Source organism: Osmerus mordax, chromosome 27, assembly GCF_038355195.1.
Source record: "Osmerus mordax isolate fOsmMor3 chromosome 27, fOsmMor3.pri, whole genome shotgun sequence".
NCBI classification, from domain to species: domain Eukaryota; kingdom Metazoa; phylum Chordata; class Actinopteri; order Osmeriformes; family Osmeridae; genus Osmerus; species Osmerus mordax.
The window spans coordinates 2,189,185-2,207,927 of NC_090076.1; the positions used below are offsets into that span (position 1 = coordinate 2,189,185).

An 18,743-nucleotide genomic window follows, 5' to 3' on the forward strand; every position below is an offset into this window, starting at 1 on the left:
TACTCTATGAAGCGAGACTGGTAACATTGACTGGTATCGCCAGCGATACATTGAGACACCATATTGTACTGTATTCATTGTTTGATTGCATCATTTCTTATCAATAAACTACAAATAACTTTGTCTGGCATTTAACCTTGTATCCTTCTCCTCCCGATTTGAACCTCAACACATGGAAACTCTTAATTCCTACCTCATGTGTTGATAATACTACAGTACAGGTGTGATACCTGTAGACATCATACCTGCAAATAGTGTCCTCTCATCCTCAGCAAGGGAGAGAAAGGAGACATTGATGCTAAACTCTGTGACAGACTGTCTCCCAGTGCTGGAAACCTATAAAAAGGGTATCAGAACATTAAATACAATATATAATACAGTGTATTTTATGATTTTTTGATACTACATTTAAAAGCCTATCATTTGGTATACACCATAACAAAGGGCTAAACAAAATCCTGGGTCTTTCTACTGGTGGTGCAATTGAAATATTTCAGACTACATATTTCAGGTGTCTATACCTGATAAAGAAAGCCGTCTTTAGATACTATAAGAAGTCGGTCACATTGTGGCATTGTAAGGGTACAGTTCAGGTTTATACTTGGTGCAGAATATCCTAAATTAGTTTCCACCATCTTCGTTCCAGTAGATGGGCAAATAAATGTGACAAATCCTTCGTCTGATAGGGACACAACTGTTCCATTTAAAACACCAAGAATGACTGACTTTGGATTTATAACATTAAAGGCAGGCTCTCCTGAATCTAGGTGCCATGCTTTCATCTGAAATAAATATAGTGAAATGACAATTGTTAGTTTCAACAGTTTAAATAAATCCCTTTACACATTGCTGAGAATAATGGACATTCTACATTGTATTAATAAAGGTAGACAAACACAACAAAACTAGTTGTTTTCTCTCTGACAGGACATTCAGCACAGAGACTGTAGATCAATATAAGGTATTCATTTCTATCTGTCATACTTGGTCTCTTGTTTGTACAAAAACAAGTTCCTTCTCCTCCGACAGAAGGATGTGTGGAATTGTAGGCAAAGGCTTATTGGGTGCAGCTTCTTTGACACAAAAAATCTGCCTGCCGCTCAACACGCTCCACCTTCCCAGTGTCCCATCAGAAGCCAGCGATACACACTGAGTGCCTTTTTTAATTAATTTGACACACAAAATTGCAGCTGTGGAGTACAGACACACAAACAAAAACAGCAATCCACACCATAATATTTCACAGAGCACACCAATTAAATCTGGTAGGCTACTGACAAGGACACTTTAACATTCAAAAATGTCTAATTATAACTCATGCAGTATGACTACCTATACTGAACATGTTTTAAACACATTTTTGAATGTGTATTTGTCACCTGTGTGGCTGACTAGAGTTTGTATGACTTCAAGCTCATTCAGGTCCCAGATGATCATCTTCCCATCTTCTGAGCCTGCCACCAATACACCAGTCTCAAGACAAATATCAAGAGCGGTGACCCCTTTTGTTGAAAGAGAGACCTTTACTGACATTTACTTTGATGATTAATTAATTCATCAATGTTAGGTCTTATGTATTCTCTTAACAAGATCTCCATTTGATAATGCCAAAGAGTCAATATGATAATCATATTACAGTGCACTGGTTTTCTACATCAAAGCGAAAAAGAAAACTTGAACATCCAAAATGAGCAAATAGTATATATTCAAAGTAATACTGAAAATTCTTACAACCTCTTTGGAAACCAGCAAGTGTTGCCTTTAGTGGCCCTCCTGGCGACTGGAAAAAACTGCACTGTGGAGCCAGGGTGGGGTCTGGACATGTTGTTAGCCAGGCTTGACACTGGGAGCAGAGCCGTCCAATTAGCGATGGGTGCAACTCAGTTAATGAGTGGAGCCTGGCATTCAGCTCAATATAAAAAAGGGAAGGGTCTTTCGAGATTTAAACAGTTGGAGAAAGATGGTTGGGAAAAAAACATTAACCAAAAGTAACAGTTTGTGGCTTTGATCTATACTGTTTATTAATTTGTCAATTTTAAAGACCAAAAAAAAAGAGTTAATTTTGTTGCAATCAAATCTCATTATTACGCCAAATACTCAATAATGGTAAAAAAAAACAAGCATAACAATGGTACATCATGCCTACTGTAACTGCTATCCTGTTGACGTTAGTTGTCCAAAGCACTGGATCTACTAGCTACCAGCCAGTTAGCTAAATACTTTGTCAGCTTTGTTTTCCCTGTATTTGCGCTGTTGCTGAGCTAGTTTCATGGTAGGACTGAGCTTATTAACAGGAGAGGCACCTAGCTGGTTTTTCCTAGCCTGGCTCTGCCCTCCTACATACTTCCGCTCAATTTTGATTTTGCTTCTGTACTAGGTCTGGGATTTCGGTGTATTAGTCGGTTTTCAGATTTTTTGTAGGTCCAATCAGCGAACAGAGGGAGTGGCTGAGAACGATGACGTCGATGTTGTGCATTAGTTTGAGTTGTAGTTCAGTAATGGTGGTGGAGAAAGATGCGAGCGAAGCTATTCGGTCTGTTGTGGCAACGCTGCCGAATATCCATAAGTTAAAGCCGGAGCAAGAACAATCCTTGCTGAGTTTTGTTGGTGGCCATGATGTTGTGGCCCTCCTCCCCACGGGGTTCGGAAAAAGTTTGATTTTCCAGCCACGGCAGCTAGCTCCGTTACAGTAGTGGTGAAGGAGTTGGCTTAGGCAAATGCTAGCGATTGGTTATGGCAGATCAGAGTGGCTCTGAGCAGATCCAATAGTACCCGCCTACAAGGAACTTAACGCTTGTCAATGGAGCAATCCCAGACCCTCTGTACAAATGAAATGTACGAGGGTCTGGTTAGGACCAGGCTAGGTTTTCCTACTTACAGCGCAGATTTCAGACAAGGACATTCTTTTTGACAGGTAATGATCGCTAGATGAGTCAGGTGAACTAGGGGAGTCAGGTGGCTGAGCGGTTAGGGAAGCGGGCTAGTAATCAGAAGGTTGCCAGTTCGATTCCCGGCTGTGCCAAATTACGTTGTGTCCTTGGGCAAGGCACTTCACCCTACTTGCCTCGGGGGGAATGTCCCTGTACTTACTGTAAGTCGCTCTGGATAAGAGCGTCTGCTAAATGACTAAATGTAAATGTAGATGGTGCTTCTTGCACGGAGCTCAGGCTACTAGCTCGACAGCCATCACAATATAATTTAGCATCATTTGTCTTTTTTGGGTAGTCTTTGTAAAATATGGGCTGTGGGTCATACAACTCCATGTAGGCCTAAGCTACTTTTCAACTTCAATGATTATTATCTTCCAAAATGTCTGGTTTGTAATGTAGGGTTTTGGTGTCGCTTCTGCTTGTGTAGGTTTTGCCAGCTCATCTATCTCACTCTCTGTTAATAGATGTCTACTGTTTAGAAAAAACAGACTAATATGTTGGCTGGACATCAATCAGTTTTTTTTTTTTTTCATTGATAGGATATAACCTAGTTTTATCGGGGTATACACATGGTTTGTCCGTTTGCTACCAGCATAGTGAAGTTCGGTCTAAGTGATATAGCCTATAACTAACGTTGTAATATCTTAACATGTTTGTTGATCCAAATATAAAAGTTGTATCTCACAAGCGGATTGCAAAAAAAGTGGACCACCTGCCGAAACGATCGCTGCAGAGCTCGAGCCGATCATGGCGCTTCGCAGCCAGTGTGCCCAGGTGTTAGTCGGTGAATATTTCATTCGAACATTTGTTGTCTAGCCCTTCAATCATTCAGCTTAATTGACTTTTTATAGCCTATAGGATGTCACACACATTGCGGATTGGACTGCATTTGGTCTATAAATGCGTAGCCCGACATTATCAACATTCTATAGTCAGCTGACTGACTGCATCATTGTAACACACAGGGACATCATAAACCTTCGATGGTTTGATGGATCCAGTTATCCTGGCAAAACATGTTTATTCTTATTTATTAAATTATTGGACAAGGTCCAAGTATTGCAAAAATGAAAGCGAAGCGTAATTAGTTTGGAAATTCTAAGCAATACTCTTACTTGATGGGCGACATGTTGATGCTTAGCCTATTCAATTTAACAACTTTCGGAAAGACAATACATAATTCTACATATTTCGGACATATTATGCAGTGAATAATATGTCCGAAATATTATCATACTGGTTGAGAACGTGTATTTTGGTTTTATGTAGGCTATTACTGTAACATTGGGATTCCAGTTTCAAGTGTAGATGGCGGGTTACGCAAGGGCAGTAGCGCATATAAAACTACTTTTTTTTTTGTCATTTAGCAGACGCTCTTATCCAGAGCGACTTACAGTAAGTACAGGGACATTCCCCCGAGGCAAGTAGGGTGAAGTGCCTTGCCCAAGGACACAACATCAGTTGGCATGACCGGGAATCGAACTGGCAACCTTCGGATTACTAGCCCGATTCCCTCACCGCTCAGCCACCTGACTCCCTATCCCTATAAACTAAAGTTGCATTTGACAAATCAAGTCGGCAGCCTATCTACTAGAACTAGCCTGACAGATACTTTTGTTCCCTTTACATCTATGGACTAAATTGAGTCTTGGGTATTGTATTGCGCACAAGATGTATTTTTTGGAGCTCGTAACCCTTGAATGCATCTTTCAGGCTGTTTGAAAGATGCGATCCCATCCTCCCTAATGAGCGATCGCCTTTCAACGGTGGCTAGCTTACTCAAATCCAGTTACCCAACATTCCAAGCATTCCTTTCTGATAGGCCTACTTACAGCTCAAGAATGAATTTCATTTAGCTTATTATTATGTTCACGCACTCTTTGTACAAAATATGGGTGTTCGTTGTAGCCAGATTGCAGGTTGTAAAATGCTCATTTACACCTCTCGATATTTCAGAAATGCTATTGTAAGATGTTTGAGTGGGCTGCTATAATGTTAAGCAGAAATTAGAAAAGGGGGACTTTGATTGTGAAGGTCGTTAGCGAGTGGAGACAATAAAGATTGCCTGGCCGAATTGAGGAGTCACAGAGCCCTGTAGTCTGTCCGTGTCTCTAATTATTATAAATTATAAGCCTTCAAGAAGGATCGGTTACGCTATGTAAATCCAATGATCATAACAGTTCCCCCATGCCGTTTTATTATGTATTTTCCTTGTAGGTCTAACTGTCATTTAATGGACAAAGGTCAAAGAAGAATGAATAATCTTTTTTATTATGCCTTTGATTATGCCTACCTTATTTTATTCATACATGGATAAGCCTACCATTTGCTAAATAGTTGCAAACTATCAAAGTCATATTCGTTTCGCTTGTGTGAATATGGAAAATGCATTTATTTATTTTACAGTTACTAGTTACATTTCTTGTAAAGTAACTAGTTATGTTACTTAGTTACTTGCTGTAGAGAGTAAGGCGTTAAGTTACTTTTGCGTTACATTAAGAAAAGTATTTTATTTCTAAGACAATTCACCTTGGTCACTCTTATGCCCAGAAGGCACATTTAATGGGTTGACCTCAGCAATAGTACATATTGTACTGAATATTCAGTGTCACTCGCATATAATATGATCAATCCTCATTATACAGCAAGACGGATCAAGGTAATAATCCACCATAATGAAAAGCAATATTTGCATGAAGTTCTTGAATCAAGAAACTCTTTAATCAATAAATATATATCAATAATTTATTGTTCTGGGAGTACAACGGCACTTAGGAATGCTTGGCTGGACCTGATGTTAGTTTCCTCCAGGATCACAATGACTCGTATTGAGAGACTTGTTGCTCTTGTTGGTTAGTTCAAACGGTTTCAAATTATTGTACTCGCTGTGAAATATTTTACTGTTGATTGTTTTTTCTACAGGTACACTCTTGCTCTCTTGTGGGGAGTTTCATGTTGTTCAATTGTAACTTGTTTAACTGCATGCTCTTATGGTTCTTCCCTTTGGCACTTATTTGGTTTTCCACAGTGTATGCTTCTTTGAATCTTTATTCAACTTCTTCTATTTCTTCCAAGACACCTTTCAGCGCCTTCAAATCTTCAGCTATTAAAACCGTTCAGCTATCAAAAAATTCAGCAGTTTCAGGCCATGGGTGCTATGACTTTTCAGCTTTGTACCTCTTATGCTTGAATTAATATAAATCAATATTCATAATATTTTTAACATGGGTTTCCAATGGAGTTTTCTTTCAAATCCTCTCAAACTTCTTTAAACTTCTTCAACTTCCAAATCCTTCTTCTTCCTCAATCTTTCAGCTAGAGCCACCATTTAAACTTTAAAATGTTGACAAAACCCTAACCTATTTTCAAATAATTCAGCTTTTTGATATCTATTCAACTTCTTTCAATATCACTGATTATGTTTCATGACTTTTTCAAGCCGTTTCTGAGATTTACATGGGTGTGTAAGTGAAACCCTAGAGTGCAGACTGAAACGTGGAGGGCAGCTTCGGATGTCGTTGAAAGAATATTTCTAGTTTGCCAGCATTGCCACAATTTAAGCTCTTCGTGCTTCGTTTTGGGATCAATAGATAGCTAATTTTGTGCTGGTCGTAGACAGTTGTCTGTTGAATCCAACAGACGTACACCCTTGTTCAGAACCACACGAAAGCGAGACAAAGTCCAACTCTCGCCCCATAGAGACCAATGCAAATCTGGTGACAAAATCGTCAGAGAAAGCAAAAAGAACAAGATTTTGAAACTGCCGGTAGAGTCGTATTTCTGACCGCACAGAAATAGAGTTTTTTGGATTGGACGTATATTTTTGCGTCTAGGTCAACTTGTTTGAGGTGTGGATGCTAGGTAAATGTTCGTTTTTCTCTCTGCCTAGCTCGTTAGCCATCGCAGCTGCTTCATCACCGTGGCAAACAAACAAACACGCACCAGGAAAGCAAAAGGAACACGTTTTCGAAACTGCAGGTAGAGTCGTATTTCTGACTTCACAGACATATAAAGAATATCTCTGGTTTAGGCAGAGTCTTGGGTCTCGGAAAATGTCCTTATTTTTTGGATTGGACGTACAGTTTTGCGTCTCGGTTAACTTGTGTGAGGTGTGGATTCTAGCTACTTTTCTGTTATTCTCTCGTATAATCGAGCTAGCGCGATGGCTCTCCATAACTAAAAACGGTTCGACTTTTTTTCCACAATCGACCAAATTGGCCAAACAAGGTATGTACATTGAGCTTAAAGTGTACATAATCTAGCTAGATCGTTTTTATTTTAGCAAGTTTCACAGAAATCTGCAAAAATCGAGGCTCAAGACAGTCATAGCTGACCGTCAAAGAGCAAAAAACCGGGGCTGGGGCATGTGTTTGCTGCAGCTGGCGTTAATCCTACGAACAAACGCTTCGTAACTGGAAAGTTTTTACTTTTAATTGAGGATATTGACACAGATGTTAAGTAAATTGTCTTTACTCTAAATATCTTCTCCGTTTTCAATTTGAAGCAGTAAATCTAACAGTAGGAATTCTCCCACGACATCCGCTCGCTCTGCTTTGACAAATGTGTTCTCAGTCCACCATACATTAGACGAGCTAATTTTCGAGCACTTTCAATACAAGATACAGGCCATGTTAGAGTTGATGTGTGTGGGCAATGTAGAACAGCAGAGAGATTTGAAATATGATCTTTTGTTTTAAAGTTATGGCCATTCTAGTGACGAGTGCTTACAACTCTAGCTACGAGTGTCATCATACAGTACTGTAGCTGCCATAGAACGGCGAAACTAGCTACGTCTATCGTTCGTTACCTACAAACAAATGCTTCGTAACAGTATTTACTTTTTATCGGCGATATTGACAACAGAGGTTAAGGAACTTGTCTAAAATCAAAAAATCTTCTCCGTTTTCAATTTGAAGCAGTATCTAGCTTACTGTAGGAAATCTCCCATTGCATCCTCTCTAGCTTCTTCGGCTAAAGATGGACGACAATGACGATGCATGCATTATTCACGCCTACGGTGTTAATACAGTCTGTAAAAATACCACTTTGACACACTTGCAAGAAATGATCCGCTGGTTAGATGTAGCATGATCTTATTTACCACCCACAATAGTTCAGCTTTTTTGCAGTAGCATTCTGAGTTAGAGTAGCTAGCTTTTCCAGTTGCACAAGAAAGTCACATAATGTGACGAGATTGAATTTAAAAAACTCACCAGGGACAACGACAACATCGGCAACCCTACACTAAGGATTATTATTTTGATGTCATCTTTAAATTAAGTGTCTTAACAGGACTGGTTGTGCAGGCACACATGATTAGTTTCTCCTTCATCTTGAACCTAAAACCTAGATTCTAGGTTAGGAATGTTGACAATGACCAACAGTTGCTACGTTACAAGAAACAAGGAACCAATCCAATTGGCCACCGCTCTTCACTGTTCCACTGTTCAAACTTTTTTCTGTTTCTACATCTTTAAATTATTAATACTTTTCAGAATGGGTTTTATTCGCCAAGAAACATCACACAGACAAGGAATTTACTGTGGCAGGAAGGTGCACACATTAAACATATCTTAAATAAGAAGTGTACAAGTCTAACTAATACTAAGGGTTTAAAAATGTAAAAGGTTTAGAATGAAATAAAATGGCTCTAACATAACGCTTTAACATTTATGAAATTAAATAAGATACCCTTTTCATTACTCTTTGTTCTCCTTTTTCAACCGTGAGAAAATATTGCAATGCATAACAATGACATATATACTTTTAACACTGTCTCACCACTTTGGTTTCAAAGCAACACTTTTTTTCACCTTCATACTGCTGACATACTTTTGTCTGCTCTGATATTGATAACTGTTATGCAATATACTCTTCATGACTATATTTGCTCATTTTTCAAACTTTTTTCTGTTTCTCAATCTTTCATTCTTTAATACTTTTAACTAGTGGTGGGCCGTTATCGGCGTTAACACGCTGGCGTTTATCTATTCTCAAAGTTGGCTTGGGAGCTGGGTCTATACCACGCAAGCTATGATGACTTTCACCTTGATATTTTAGCGCGGATGTATACCTAGCCGAATTTCACTGTAGGGGGCGAGAACGAGTCTTCGAACCTGTGTGTATGCCTTGTGTATGAAATTATCACATCAAACGTGACGTGCTAACATGGATGCAGCTATGAAACCGCCTGGTTTGCTTCAGGGAAAATTTATTTTTAAGAAGCTTCCCAATGGAAACCTCGACAAGACTAGGTTGTTTGCACCTTGTGCTATGCGGAATTAGTTTACTGTAGGAGTTCTTCCAGTCTCAAATACCACCTAAACGCAAAGCATCCCTTAGCTAAGGCGGAAGATGCCGGGACAAGCACTGATGTAGCGCAGGGGAAGAGTCGTCGTCAAACTACTGTTTGAGTGCAACCGAGGCAAGCCCGTCAGCACAGCTCTATCAACCAAGCTAACTAATCTAATAAACAGTTAATAAACACAATCTTATTGAACATAATTTATTTTCATCACCAATTATCATAGTAGAACAGCTTTCTCAAGCAGTTTGTGATGCATTTTGGAAACAGGAGATGAGCCCCTGGTCTAATGCGCCACCGGCTTGAGAAACCCGTTCTCAAAGACTTACTTTTAGTCATTATTTGGGTAGCACACATATTCTGAATGCCTTCGGTGGAATTCAAATAAGCCATTTTAATCTAGATTAACGCCAAGATTACAGTGAGATTAATCTAGATTTAAAAAATTAATCTATGCCCACCACTACTTTTAACGATTAAAAATGTATGAAAGTCAATAAGATACTCTTTTCGTCACAGTTTTTTCTCCATTTTCAACAGTAAGAAAATATCGCAATGCATGACAATCACAGATATACTTTTAACAATTTTTCTCACCATTTTGTTTTTAAAGCACATAGCTCTTTTAAAATTTTTGTAAAACCTTCTTCACTATTCAAGCCATCAAAAGAATCGTTTCAACTGCTTTCAGCAAACACACACATTTTCTTCAGGAAATGTACCTTTCTAGTTGTTATTATTATTCTTTTTGCCCCCCTAAAACCCAGTCAATATTTGGCCTACATAGACAACCTAGGTGTCAAAAGTTTCGTCTTGGTAGCGATTGAGTTGCTTCTATTGGGATTTACGTTCCGTTGCATGGTTTAGGCTCAAGTTAAGTTTTTGTGGCAAAAAGTGAAGCTAACGGTGGCTAATTTGCTAGCCTGTGTCACTGACGTTACTAACGTCACTAAAACACGCGTGACTATCTGTAGCAGAACATTCGTTTTGCATCTGTTAACTTGGGGGATAGCTAGGCTAACTATAGCTTTACTGCAAGGCAGCTGCAGAAACTCCACAAGCAAAGAGGCCAGGGTGATAACTATTTACTCATTTTACTTTGTGATGTGAAACACAATTGTGAAATGTAATGTACAATATTAGCTGATATTATTAAGGAAGTAGGCCCACATCTACTTTTGGAAGCGGTAGTCTACTATTTCACTGAAGCATTAGCATGACATTAGCCTCTGTTGCCCGGGCAACACATACTACAGTGGTCTATGATGCATCTGTTTTCAATCGTTAAAATAAACATTCCTCACAAATACATTTTCGTTGTAGGATTTATTATGACGAACACAGCAGTAGTCTAGTACTGTACCGTAGTAGTACAATTTACCGGGGCAGCTTCTCCACACAGGGCTATATCGCATTTTGCGTTGTTACTGACAATGATCGCTACCAGTGAGCTTTTTATGAATGAGCGACTTTCCACGAAATAAATGTCAAGCTTATTTACGTTTTTGGGGGCATATTTTCAGTTAGCAGATGGTACTGTTTGAATCGCGATTCCATCTTCTACTGCCGGTAACGTCGTAGAATAATCTTCAAAGGGGGTTCTTTATTCATGAATGAATGCAATATGAGTAGGCTAAATGCCTGAAAATATCACAAGAAGGGAAAAACTTAAAAGGACGTTTAAGACATAGAGATTAGGTCAATTTTTTACACCGGTCTGCCAAATGTATTCGTTTTGATTCAGCTATGAGGCTGCCTCTTGCAGGGGAAATGAGAAGACATCTATTTCATTCTACACTTCACTCGTAATTTGAGTTGTAAATAAGCAGCAAAAAAAATATGCTTTTAAATCTATGTAATCTTTAGAAATAATAAGTATGCATTTTTATATACAATATACAGAAATATCAGTTGTAAAAATGTCATTAAAAAACGGACCCCTGTGCAACCGACGCAAGCAAGCACACCCTACAATTTCCCCAGAAATTGTACCCTCTCTAGTTATTATTGTGAGAATGCTGTTAAGCATTCTCACTATTGTTTTCCTGTTTCTCTTTATTGTTGGAATGCTGCTTCAGCATTCCAAGTATTGTTCTTTGAATCTTTATTCAACTTCTTATTCTTCTTATTCTATTTCTTCCGTGGCACGTTTCAGCCCCTTCAAATCTTCAGCTATTAAAACCGTTCAGCTATCAAAAAATTCAGCAGTTTCAGGCCATTCCTGCTATGACTTTTCAGCTTTGTACCTCTTATGCTTGAATTAATATAAATCAATATTCATAATATTTTTAACATGGTTTTCCAATGGAGTTTACTTTCAAATCCTCTCAAACTTCTTAAAAATTCTTCAACTTCCAAATCCTTCTTCTTCCTCAATCTTTCAGCTAGAGCCACCAATTGAACTTTAAAATGTTGACAAAACCCTAAACTATTTTTAAATAATTCAGCTTTTTGATATCTATTCAACTTTTTTCAATATCACTGATTATGTTTCATGACTTTTTCAAGCCGTTTCTGAGATTTACATGGGTGTGTACGTGAAACCCTAGAGTTCAGACTGAAACGCTTAGAGTGGAGGGCAGTTTCGGATGTCGTTGAAAAAATATTTCTAGTTTGCCAGCATTGCCACAATTTTCGCTCTTCATGCTTCATTTTTGGATCAATAGATAGCAAATTTTGTGCTGGTTTCACATCTGCTACTGCTATTACTATCCCAACTATAATTTCAGCTGTTAAAACGATAAGGGCCGGGTTTCCCAGATTCGTTAAGAAGCTCTTAACGCTAAGAGCTTCTTAAGAGCGTTCTAAGAACGCTCTAGAACGCTCTTAGAACGCTCCTAAGAAGCTCTTAGCGTTAAGAGCTTCTTAACGAATCTGGGAAACCCGGCCAATATTCTTGTTACGACTAGCTAGCCTACTTCTTCTGTTTAACAGTTCAGCTTTCAGCTTCTCCCGCATTGTAGGCTATTTTAGCTCTTAGTTTTGTTAGATGATGCAGTTCAGCTTCCACACTGCCTCTTTTGTGTGACTCACACATTTTTGAAATTCATTTCAGCTTTCAGCTTGCGGGTATTTTCTCATTTATCACTTTTATACTTTTTAAAATATCAAGGTTTTTGTGCAAATAATTCTCCCTTTAAAAGTAATGGTAAATCCTTTCAAATCATTGTTGGAATGCTGCTCCAAGCCCCTTTCAAAAATACCTTTCGGTTGCTTTGAAGCTTCAGCTTATAACTTTCTACAAAATTTTCACTATTTTCAGCTTTTTTAGCATGGTCAGCTATCCCCATTCAGGTTTTCAGCATTCTCACTGCTGTTTCGCAGGAACAGCCTTTTCTAGTTATTATTTATTTTCCCACCCCTAAGGATCAGTCAATATTTGGACTACATAGACAACGTAGGTGTCAAAAGTTTCGTCTTGCTAGCGATTGAGTTGCTTGTATTTTTATTTACCTTCCGTTGCACAGTTTAGGTGGTTACAATGTTTTTGTGGCAAAAAGTGTCTTCTGTCAACGAAGGGTACTCAGTGCTAGCCTTCGTCACTACGTCAGCACACGTTAGCAACGACGCATGGATACAACGTGATAGAGACGTTCTAGCACGCAAATTGGAGCTTAGATTATGAGTGAAAAATACCACCCCCAATAATACCCAACCATTGGACTTTGTTGAGAAAGCGATTTCGAGTGGAACTGCCATCTCGGATTTTTGATTTAGGTCGTGAAAGTCTTTGTAATTTGAGCGAGTGCGGGTCGCCCGTGAGACCGCCTAGTCTTTTAGGCGGCAGCCATGCTAGAAAGCGTCATAGTAGTATTTTCGTAATTTTATAGTTCAATTTTACACGAAAAAACAGAAAGAGGGAAATGTTATGACGATATGACTATTGTGAAGACAGCCAGGTGGTGAGATTTGAATGTAGGTTGCTGTAAAAACTTTGATTTGTTTGCTACGTGAGAGCCCCGTCAGCCTCCATGGACGATTGCGGCAGCTGTTGTCGATATGCGTCTGATGAGTATTTTCTTAATTTCATACCAGGGTCAATTCTACATCAAAAGGGAGAGCAGTGTTTTAAACATATGGCGATTGCGAAGACCGCCAGCGGGTCAGCATAGTTTTGTGATTTGTGTAAAATTTGGAATTTGAGTGAGACCGCGTCTTGTTTTGACGTTAGCCTCAGAGTCAGACTCCGCTCGCAGTGTGTAGTAGGCTACTGTCTTCAATGTCCCAGCTATGGCTAAACTTTATTATGTCAAAAGAAACATTCTCATTTTCGGCGCTTTCAAACAATCAGAGAAGTGTGGCTAGCAACAGCAGCTAGCTTGCCTCTAGCAAACTTCTTTTTAATTAGCCATGTCCCCCTAAATTAATGTCAAAATTATTTACGATTTGGGGGGCATATTTTCAGTTAGCTGACGGTACTGTTTGAATCGCAATTCCATCTGAAATACTGCCAGTGACAACATTATTACAGTAGCTTGTTTCAAAGGGGGTTCGCTTGTTTCAAAGGGTGTTCTTAATGAATTATGCAATATGAGTAGGCTAAATGCTTGAAAATATCACTAGAAGGGAAAATGGACTCACCTGCAACCGACGCAAGCAAGCACACCCTACAATTTCCCAGAAATTGTACCCTCTCTAGTTTAGACTATATAGGCATAACCTTTGTCTGAATAACAGACTAGTGCAAAGAACATCTGCTGATAGAAAGGCGAATTGCAGCCTTGAAAGGCAGGGGAAAAAAATTGCTGAATGCACAATGAAACCAAAACACGATCAAAATAGCCTGTGTGTTTTTGAAAATTTAAAACTGGGTAATAAAACACATATCTAGGAAAAGTCAAGAAAACAGTGTCCTGGAATTGGATCAAGTGCGAAGATACAATTTTTTTTTCACTTCACTGCTTGGCGCTTCTAGTGTTAAAAATGATAATATTGTCATTTACCCTTTATAAATTTATGTAAGATTTCTGGTGAATTGCAAGCACAATCGAGAGGTTTCTTTTGTCACGATGAACAATATGGAGACTAGTTTTGACTGTAAAGGCGTGAGATAATTGAACTTTTTTCAGGAGTGAAAAGTACAATTAACTAGAGAGGGTACAATTTCTGGGGAAATTGTAGGGTGTGCTTGCTTGCGTCGGTTGCACAGGGGTCCGTTTTTGAATGACATTTTTACAACTGAAATTTCTGTATATGTTATATAAAAATGCATACTTATTATTTATAAAGATTACATAGATTTAAAAGCATATTTTTTTTGCTGCTCATTTACAACTGAAAATACGAGTGAAGTGTAGAATGAAATAGATGTCTTCTCATTTCCCCTGCAAGAGGCAGCCTCATCGTTGAATCAAAACGAATAAATTTGGCAGACCGGTGTAAAAATTTACCTAATCTCTATGACTTAAACGTCCTTTTAAGTTTTTCCCTTCTCGTGATATTTTCAAGCATTTAGCCTACTCATATTGCATTCATTCATGAATAAAGAACCCCCTTTGAAGATTATTCTACGACGTTACCGGCAGTAGAAGATTGAATCGCGATTCAAACAGTACCATCTGCTAACTGAAAATATGCCCCCCAAAACGTAAATAAGCTTGACATTTATTTAGTGGAAAATCGCTCATTCATAAAAAGCTCACTGGTAGCGACCATTGTCAGTAACAACGCAAAATGCGATATAGCCCTGTGTGGAGAAGCTGTCCCGGTAAATTGTACTACTACGGTACAGTACTAGACTACTGCTGTGTTCGTCTTGGTAGCGATTGCGTTGGTTGAATTGGATTTAACGTTCCGTTGTACGGTTTAGGCTGAAATTAATTATTTTCATGAACAGATTGACAACGTTTAGGCTGTGGCAATGAAGTTCAGGTTAGTAGTTAGATAGACTTTTGATTTAAGTAAGGAGAGTGCCGAACATGTTCTGTCGCTGTTTGACTTCCTAAACAGCTGTGTAGTGTAGATGTTTTTGTAGTGTGTCTCGCGTAAGCTACAGCGTTGCAGTGAGCTACACTGGTTTGAAACGACAGGTAATGGTAATTTCACCAACAAATCGTTTACTAATGTCAGAATAAATCCTACAACGAAAATGTATATGTGAGGAATGTTTATTTTAACGATTGAAAACAGATAACGCTACATCATAGACCACTGTAGTATGTGTTGCCCGGGCAACACAGGCTAATGTCATGATGCTAATACTTCAGTGAAATAGTAGACTACTGTTTCCAAAAGTAGATGTACTTCCTTAATAATATCAGCTTATACTGTATTATACTGTATCACAATTGTGTGTCATATCACAAAGTAAAATGAGTAAATAGTTATCACCCTGGCCTCTTTGCTTGTGGCGTTTCTGCAGCTGCCTTGCAGTAAAGCTATAGTTAGCCTAGCTATCCCCCAAGTTAACAGATGCGAAACGAATGTTCTGCCAATGGTAGTCACGCGTGTTTTCGTGACGTTAGTGACGTTAGTAACGTCAGTGACTGTGGCTAGCAAATTAGCCACCGTTAGCTTCACTTTTCGCCACAAAAACTTAACTTCAGCCTAAACCATGCAACGGAACGTAAATGCCAATAGAAGCAACTCAATCGCTACCAAGACGAAACTTTTGACACCTACTTTGTCTATGTAGGCCAAATATTGACTGAGTTTTAGGGGGGCAAAAAGAATAATAATAATATATATGTGAGAGAACAAAGGTTGTGCCCTTGCCGAAGGCAAAGCACACCCAATTACGATTACAATTTTTTATTTTTTTTTCACAGGTACACTTGCACTTATAGCGGTTCATGTTGTTTAATTGTAACTTGTTTAACTACATGCTCTTATGGTTCTTCCCTTTGGCACTTACTTTGGTTGTTCACAATGTGTGCTTCATGTTTTGGCTACTCGCAATGTTTTTGTGGCTATCTTGTTGTTATGATCAGTGACCTATGCACTTTTTAAAGCTCTCTCTTGGAAGTCGCTTTGGATAAAAGCGTCTGCTAAATGAATAAATGTAAATTTCAGTAAGTGATAATATCTGGACTAGATAACCAAGCAGACTATACAGACTCTTCAAAACAGTTTATTCAAAACTGAAAATGCAAAAAAGAGTTGTGTTGGCTTGAATACTGGAATCGCTGCTTGCGGCTATATATTTTTTATGTCTTTTCCTTGTAGGCCTAACTGTCATTTAATGGACAAAGGTCAGAGGTGAAGAATGAATAATCTCCTAAGGGGAATACTAACCAATGTGTCCATCCAAAAAGTCCAAGGTCGGCTTCATCAGGATGAGTGTGTCTCGAATCAGCTCTGTCTCTGTACAGTTCATGAGGTCACTGCAGAGGGACAGGTCTTGAATGACACTGGTCACTCCACAGGCCAGGGTTTTACAGTACAGCCACTCAGTACTGCCTATAGATTGTAAAACAAAATGAGAAAATAAATATTATGTTCTTTCAATACAAGAGTCCTTTCAGGAAATCAACAGATATGTATTATTTTTGTCCCAGTAAAAGATGTAATTATCTTCAACTTTGAGAAACAATGTATGTGTACAAATATCTCTGCTAAAATGCCCCTTAAAAATGACTAGTGAATGAATAGTGAATATTAGCTGAGAATCGTTGTACCACTGTCATCCACACTGCCTAAAATAAGTTGTTTTCTGATTGTTTCTGAGTGTGTATCATTTCCATGTGTGATCTGTGGGCTCATAATATGCTTTGGGTGTAGTGCTGTGTAGTTCCAAGCTCAAATGTTCTGCTGGTCTGATAGCATGCTATGGTCCACGCCATGAAGTGCCTGTGTACCGTCAGTAAATAAACCATGGTTTCCACAACCATGCCACCTCCAACCAGCAGATGTCAGTACAGGATTACTTGTACATGTCTTGGCTGGGTGGCTTAATATAGTGTTGCAGGATTGAGTCCAAGCCCCCACCCCCAGCTCCTCGGCTAACAAAAAAGGCTTAAAACCTGGTAGTACTGAATTTCCATTTTGGTTCAAAATACTAGCTTTTTCATATAATTTGTATAATTTCTGAATAAATTAGCAATTTGGCACTGCCAGTTCCTTCATCCAAACCTGCCATATTTAGAAATGAATGAATGAATAAATTCATTTCCACATCAATGCATAAATACATAAATAAAATGAATACATGCATGTTTTTTATGATCAAAGTAGCTGGCCAGACCCACATTTATGCCATAATCAAGAGAGAGAAAAAGAGAGATAATTTTTACTGTTGATTTTATGTTTTATTATAGTTAATCTTTGTAATTCCTCAATATCCCCAGGAATAACTATTTGACCATATTCCAGAAAAATCAACCACCGATTCATTCTAACTACAGAAGCGTATCACTCATGTTCAAATCCCATTGGTTTACGGAATTGGGGCTTCAGGAGAGAGGTCATACTCGAACTCCATTGGCTCACAGAACTAGAGGTTTCAAGAGGAAGGTCCTCCTCAGTATCTATTGGTCCACAGCCCGCTTGGGGCCTGAGGAGAGAGGTCTGCAGTTGGACCCTTCTCAGATTGATTGCAATGTCTGAACGTCAGGTTCCATTCTTTACTTTACCGCATACAAAAACAAAGTGAAGCATTTTCTTTTAACCGTCGGGCTGTCTCAGACCCTCCACATTGCGAAGGTTAAAATAAAATTCTATTTATTAGGGTTCTTCCGGTAGGAGGAAACCTATTGTTTTTGTTAGTATTCTTATTATTTTTCCTCTTCTCTGCTAAATGGCTCAATAGCTCAAAAAGTCTTTGACCCGATTTTTTCAAATTTGGCCCAATGATACACCAGGTCAGTCACTACTCCCAGACCGCTAATGGCCCATGTACGCCCATAGGTGGCGCTATAAGCCACGCCCAAAGTCTACGTGATTTCCGCAGCGCCCCATTATTCAAAAATGCAAAAAAAAAATGGTATACATGCCTTATTTCTCATGGGGAACAAAAAAGCCTCAAGAACCCATAAGGTCCGCCATGATAGATTTTGCTGTACTGTCCAAATTTGGTACAACCTTCAAAACCCTTCTCCTCATGAACCATAGATCCAATCGACTTGAAAATTGTTACAGATTTGTAGAATACATGTCTTTCTATAGGGTGAAATTGAATAAGGAATGCAATACAAAATGGCTGTATCTTTGTGTTAATAAATAAAATATAATTTTGACTGATGGTTTTTCAAACCTTTGTGCCTTCAAGATGACATCATTCTGAAGTACCATACGCAATTTCACCATGATATGTCAATATATGATTGAATTCAATTGAATTGCTCCACAGCGCGCGTGCTCCAAATTCTCAGACTCATCCTGCCCCTTGACACTAGGGTTACCACCTGTCGCGCTTTGTGTTGAGTCGCACAGCATTTTCACCCCTTGTCCCGTACGTCCCATATTGAAAATGCTGTGCGATACAGCACAAAGCGGGACAGGTGGTCACCCTACTTGACACGCGCGAGCTTGGCGAGGCGCACACACATCCTTTCTGGAAATTGTATGCTGAC

At 38.9% G+C, this 18,743-nt stretch overlaps 1 protein-coding gene across 1 annotated transcript in view; it reads right to left on the reverse strand.

Annotated features, from left to right (window-relative positions):
* The window catches only part of nwd1 (NACHT and WD repeat domain containing 1), a 110,601-nt gene that overhangs the window by 41,656 nt on the left and 50,202 nt on the right, over window positions 1–18,743 (reverse strand). The window contains exons 8-13 of the mRNA XM_067230666.1: window positions 16,468–16,632; window positions 1,735–1,932; window positions 1,380–1,502; window positions 985–1,190; window positions 522–782; window positions 246–336 (exon numbers count right to left, since the gene is read on the reverse strand). Coding sequence (XP_067086767.1) covers window positions 246–336; window positions 522–782; window positions 985–1,190; window positions 1,380–1,502; window positions 1,735–1,932; window positions 16,468–16,632 — 1,044 coding nt within the window. The remainder of the gene's footprint in view (window positions 1–245; window positions 337–521; window positions 783–984; window positions 1,191–1,379; window positions 1,503–1,734; window positions 1,933–16,467; window positions 16,633–18,743) is intronic.